This window comes from Oculina patagonica, chromosome 4 (assembly GCF_052425735.1).
Source record: "Oculina patagonica isolate OP01 chromosome 4, crgOcupat, whole genome shotgun sequence".
Classification (NCBI taxonomy): domain Eukaryota; kingdom Metazoa; phylum Cnidaria; class Anthozoa; order Scleractinia; family Oculinidae; genus Oculina; species Oculina patagonica.
Genome location: NC_135761.1, coordinates 28,891,427 through 28,897,047, shown reverse-complemented (window position 1 = coordinate 28,897,047; position 5,621 = coordinate 28,891,427). Strand labels below are relative to the sequence as shown.

At 40.5% G+C, this 5,621-nt stretch overlaps 1 protein-coding gene across 1 annotated transcript in view; it reads left to right on the top strand.

Moving 5' to 3' along the window:
• Window positions 1-2,024: 2,024 nt before the first annotated feature.
• The window catches only part of LOC144650119 (nose resistant to fluoxetine protein 6-like), a 38,549-nt gene continuing 34,952 nt past the window's right edge, over window positions 2,025-5,621 (top strand). The window contains exon 1 of the mRNA XM_078509777.1: window positions 2,025-2,145. Within this exon, the coding sequence (XP_078365903.1) occupies window positions 2,106-2,145 (40 nt within the window). The 5' untranslated portion in view covers window positions 2,025-2,105. The remainder of the gene's footprint in view (window positions 2,146-5,621) is intronic.

Here is a 5,621-nt window from a genome sequence, read left to right as displayed (position 1 = left end):
TGTCATGCTTTATATAATAACCTGAATTCTACGCACATTTTGATTGGTTCTTACTTATGATCTATCAGAGTACAGACACATAGATGACGTCACGCAGTGGTGTGACTCGCGCGCGTGATCAGAGTTGTCGGCAAAGTTTTTCAAACTTGCGGGGCCACAACAAAGCAAAAAAGTTCAGCTTAATTACAAATCTTCAGTGAGAAACAATACGCCAAGCATCGTTCACCTTTCGAAGCATTTAACTGGGCGAAACAAGCTTGAAGAAGACAGTGAATTATTCGAGAAATTATCCGAAATCTGCATAGGCATACTATCAGAGTACAGACACATAGATGACGTCACGCGGTGGTGTGACTCGCGCGCGTGATCAGAGTTTATAGTCCAGATCAGAGTTGTCGGCAAAGTTTTTCAAACTTGCGGGGCCACAACAAAGCAAAAAAGTTCAGCTTAATTACAAATCTTCAGTGAGAAACAATGCGCCAAGCATCGTTCACCTTTCGAAGCATTTAACTGGGCGAAACAAGCTTGTAGAGGACAGTGAATTATTCGAGAAATTATCCGAAATCTGCATAGGCATACTATCAGAGTACAGACACATAGTTGACGTCACGCGGTGGTGTGACTCGCGCGCGTGATCAGAGTTTATAGTCCAGATCAGAGTTGTCGGCAAAGTTTTTCAAACTTGCGGGGCCACAACAAAGCAAAAAAGTTCAGCTTAATTACAAATCTTCAGTGAGAAACAATACGCCAAGCATCGTTCACCTTTCGAAGCATTTAACTGGGCGAAACAAGCTTGAAGAAGACAGTGAATTATTCGAGAAATTATCCGAAATCTGCATAGGCGTACGGGCACCTTCGGACCTGGGGGGGGGGGGGGGCGGAGACCTTGTTGCCCGAAAAAAAAAATGGCATGGGTAAGGATGGGCCGATACTGGTTTTTCAAAACGATACGATATCGATACGATATTTGCCTTTTTTCTCGATATCGATATCGATATCGATATTATGACGTCATTTCCGTCCTGATGTCATTGGTTTGTCACGTGACCATACAAAGAACAGACCTGGCATTATAAATGTTAGCCAAGAATGCTGATTTTGGTCTTTTTGTTTCACTGTTGCATCAGCAATGTGTGGACATAAAGTCAAGGCAAGAAAAATTCAATTATTGACAAGAACATCAATATTTCTTTGAGCAAAATTGTATTTTTCACCGCGGTGCTGACCAGAAGACCGCAGGCTCAGGTCACGTGTGCAGTATCGAAAGCGTATCGAAAGTGCGATATTTTTCGAAAGTATCGATACTTTTCAAAATTGTCAAAATATCGATGTATCGAATATTTGGTATCGAGTATCGGCCCATCCTTAGGCATGGGTTGAAAACCGAATAAACAGGCATACGAAATGGACAACAGAACGTGCGTTAAATTAATCTCGTGACGTTGCCCAAAGATGTCAATGCACTGAATCCTTTTTCTTCGGAAATTTTTTTTATTCACGTAAGTTCAGCAAAAATGAAAGTATTTTTAGGAGGCAATTTACATTGTTTTCCCCCCACTTGAAAGTTATTTAAAATGCGTGAAACATTTAGAAGATGCACGGGTTGAAACATATTGTTGAAAGTTTTGAGCTCACTTGAGTCAAAAGCATTAGCTTCCTTACATTTGTAACCGTATCGCAGCTTTGTTTTTGGGTCCACCGCTCGCAAACGTTCAAACTATGGAAAAGCTGATTGCAGCTGAATCGTGCAGAATTTGCGAGAAAATCGAATCTGATTATAGCAATTTGCAAGATGAAACGAAAGCAGATTAATGAGAAATTTGGACTTTTGAACTACAAAGTTCGGTATATTTCCAATATTTTTTTCTGTTGATATAATTCGTTTTGATTGTAATTTGAGGTTTGTCTGCTTATTTTTTTTTTCTCTGGCTTGTTGCCCGAATTCTTAGCGTTTTGCCCGAAAAATTTTGGCACTGGGGGTGCTGCAGCCCCCCTCGCCCCCCCCGCCTCGTACGCCTATGGAAATCTGTATGAAAGTTTGACCGGTGTTGTACAGTTGGACGACGCCACGGAAACAAACGAATTGCGGTTGAACGCTTCGGTTAATGCTTACAGATTTGAACAACTTTCCAAATCGGAATAAAGGTTAGTTTTTTCATTGACTTTCAATTGACCATTTTTCTGTTTATTCAATCGGATTAACAATGCTTCTTGTTAACGAAAACTTAATAGTGAAATCAAAACAACTTAGTTAGCTCATCGGTACGGCAGCATTGCTCACACAGAAGTGTGCTGAAAAAGTCTTGTGTTATTATATAAAACAAATAGATTTCATTTTGCCGTGCGTCTGTTCAGTAATAGATCACAGAAGACGTCAAAATATGGTATGAACATCAGTGACCCACTCGGCTAGCGCCTCGTGGGCCACTTCTCTGTTCATACCACATTTTGACGTCATCTGTGATCTATTACTGAACAGACGCAAGGCAAAATGAAATCTATTTGTTAATTATATAATAACCTGAATTCTACGCGCGTTTTGATTGGTTCTTACTTATGATCTATCAGAGTACAGACACATGATTGACGTCACGCGGTGGTGTGACTCGCGCGCGTGATCAGAGTTCATAGTCCAAATCAGAGTTGTCGGCAAAGTTTTTCAAACTTGCGGGGCCACAACAAAGCAAAAAAAAAAATCAGCTTAATTACAAATCTTTAGTGAGAAACAATACGCTAAGCATCGTTCACCTTTCGAAGCATTTCACTGGGCGAAACAAGCTTGAAGAAGACAGTGAATTATTCGAGAAATTATCCGAAATCTGTATGAAAGTTTGACCGGTGTTGTACAGTTGGACGACGCCACGGGAAGCAAACGAAATTGCGGTTGAACGCTTCGGTTAATGACCGTTAATGCTTACAGATTTGAACAACTTTCCAAATCGGAATAAAGGTTAGTTTTTTCATTGACTTTCAATTGACCATTTTTCTGTTTATTCAATCGGATTAACAATGCTTCGTGTTAACGAAAACTCAATAGTGAAATCAAAACAACTTAGCTCATCGGCACGGGTAGTAACGAAAACGAAGACCCCGAAAACGAAGACCTAAGACCTAAGACCCATACGAAAACTAAGACCCGTACGAAAACTAAGACCCGTACGAAAACTAAGACCCATACGAAAACTAAGACCCGTACGAAAACTAAGACCTAAGACCCATACGAAAACTAAGACCCGTACGAAAACTAAGACCCATACGAAAACTAAGACCCGTACGAAAACTAAGACCCTTACGAGAACTAAGACCCATACGAAAACGAAGACCCGTATATACGAAAACGAAGACCCGGCCAAAACCAGCGTTACCCAGAGTTGCGTGACATTAATAATAATGACAGAATAATATTGAAGCAGACTGAGCGTACTAAGAACGTACTACTGATCAAAAGTCTAGACTTGATCGAAAACTAAAACCTGATCGAAAACGGTTGCTTCTGCGTCACAGAAGAGACAGCCAAAGTCCCCCAGCAGTAATGCACCGTATCGAAATCTTCTCGCGCACAATACTTGCTTAAATAAACTTCGCTACCCGATTATTATTTCTCGCTTTACATCCGCGTAGAAGGGTGCGGAGAGAAAAAATTAATACAGGTGTCAAAATGTACTAACGGGAAACTGTGCCGATCTATCACCTCTTCACATCTGCTGAGCGGCAGTCTTTCGACTCTACTTAACCTAGCTAAAATCGCCTCCTTATAATACAACTGACAGAGCATAGTGCCCTTTCTAAACATCTTTGAGGCGTCAAAATAAATTGGACGACCAAATCCAATTTTACCGAACGGCTTACTTTGTACAAATTTATGTCACGAAATAGGAGTCTGTGTAGGCCTGTCATCTGTTTTTTGCTTAGTAAATAAAGTTTTTGTTAGTGCTTCTTATGTGTAGTCATATCAATAGTGACCTTTCATTCATTTGCCGTGGCCGACAGGCGTACTTGCCAAGATGTTTTAATTTTACTCATGTAGCGCGTAGCGAGGCGTACTCACTTCAAAATGTAGGATTTCAATGAAACTTGATCGATACGTTCTCAGTACTCGTCTGCTTCAATATTATTCCAATCCAACACTAATTCGTAGAGTACAAACATCGCGCAAAACGAGTACAAATGTCACACGATATTTGACCATATTTGTACTTGTCTCATTTCCCCGACCAAAAGATTAAAAACCTAAGTCATGTGTGACCTAGGCTCCCGTAGTGCTATCAGAATGGAATTTTCAAAAGGAACAGCATCTTTTAATTCCGTTTACGTGTTGAAGTAACTGTAACGTTCCATTTGTCGAAAAATTCTCACCGAAAACTCCATGTAAATGTAAAGCGCTCATTGATTTTCGATTTCAGTAGTACGTTCTCAGTACGCTCAGTCTGCTTCAATATTATTGTCACTATTATTAAGGTCACGCAACTCTGGGTAACGCTGGTTTTTGCCGGGTATTCGTTTTCGTATATACGGGTCTTCGTTTTCGTACGGGTCTTCGTTTTCGTATGGGTTTTAGTTTTCGTACGGGTCTTAGTTTTCGTACGGGTCTTAGTTTTCGTATGGGTCTTAGTTTTCGTATGGGTCTTAGTTTTCGTATGGGTCTTAGTTTTCGTACGGGTCTTAGTTTTCGTATGGGTCTTAGTTTTCGTATGGGTCTTCGTTTTCGTATGGGTCTTAGTTTTCGTATGGGTCTTAGTTTTCGTATGGGTCTTAGTTTTCGTACGGGTTTTAGTTTTCGTACGGGTCTTAGTTTTCGTACGGGTCTTAGTTTTCGTATGGGTCTTAGTTTTCGTACAGGTCTTAGTTTTCGTATGGGTCTTAGTTTTCGTATGGGTCTTAGTTTTCGTATGGGTCTTAGTTTTCGTACAGGTCTTAGTTTTCGTACAGGTCTTAGTTTTCGTATGGGTCTTAGTTTTCGTATGGGTCTTCGTTTTCGTACGGGTCTTAGTTTTCGTATGGGTCTTAGTTTTCGTATGGGTCTTCGTTTTCGTATGGGTCTTAGTTTTCGTATGGGTCTTCGTTTTCGTACGGGTCTTAGTTTTCGTATGGGTCTTAGTTTTCGTGTGGGTCTTCGTTTTCGTATGGGTCTTAGTTTTCGTATGGGTCTTAGTTTTCGTATGGGTCTTAGTTTTCGTATGGGTCTTAGTTTTCGTACGGGTTTTAGTTTTCGTACGGGTCTTAGTTTTCGTACGGGTCTTAGTTTTCGTATGGGTCTTAGTTTTCGTACAGGTCTTAGTTTTCGTATGGGTCTTAGTTTTCGTATGGGTCTTAGTTTTCGTACAGGTCTTAGTTTTCGTACAGGTCTTAGTTTTCGTATGGGTCTTAGTTTTCGTATGGGTCTTCGTTTTCGTACGGGTCTTAGTTTTCGTATGGGTCTTAGTTTTCGTGTGGGTCTTCGTTTTCGTATGGGTCTTAGTTTTCGTATGGGTCTTAGTTTTCGTATGGGTCTTAGTTTTCGTACGGGTTTTAGTTTTCGTACGGGTCTTAGTTTTCGTATGGGTCTTAGTTTTCGTATGGGTCTTAGTTTTCGTACGGGTTTTAGTTTTCGTACGGGTCTTAGTTTTCGTATGGGTCTTAGT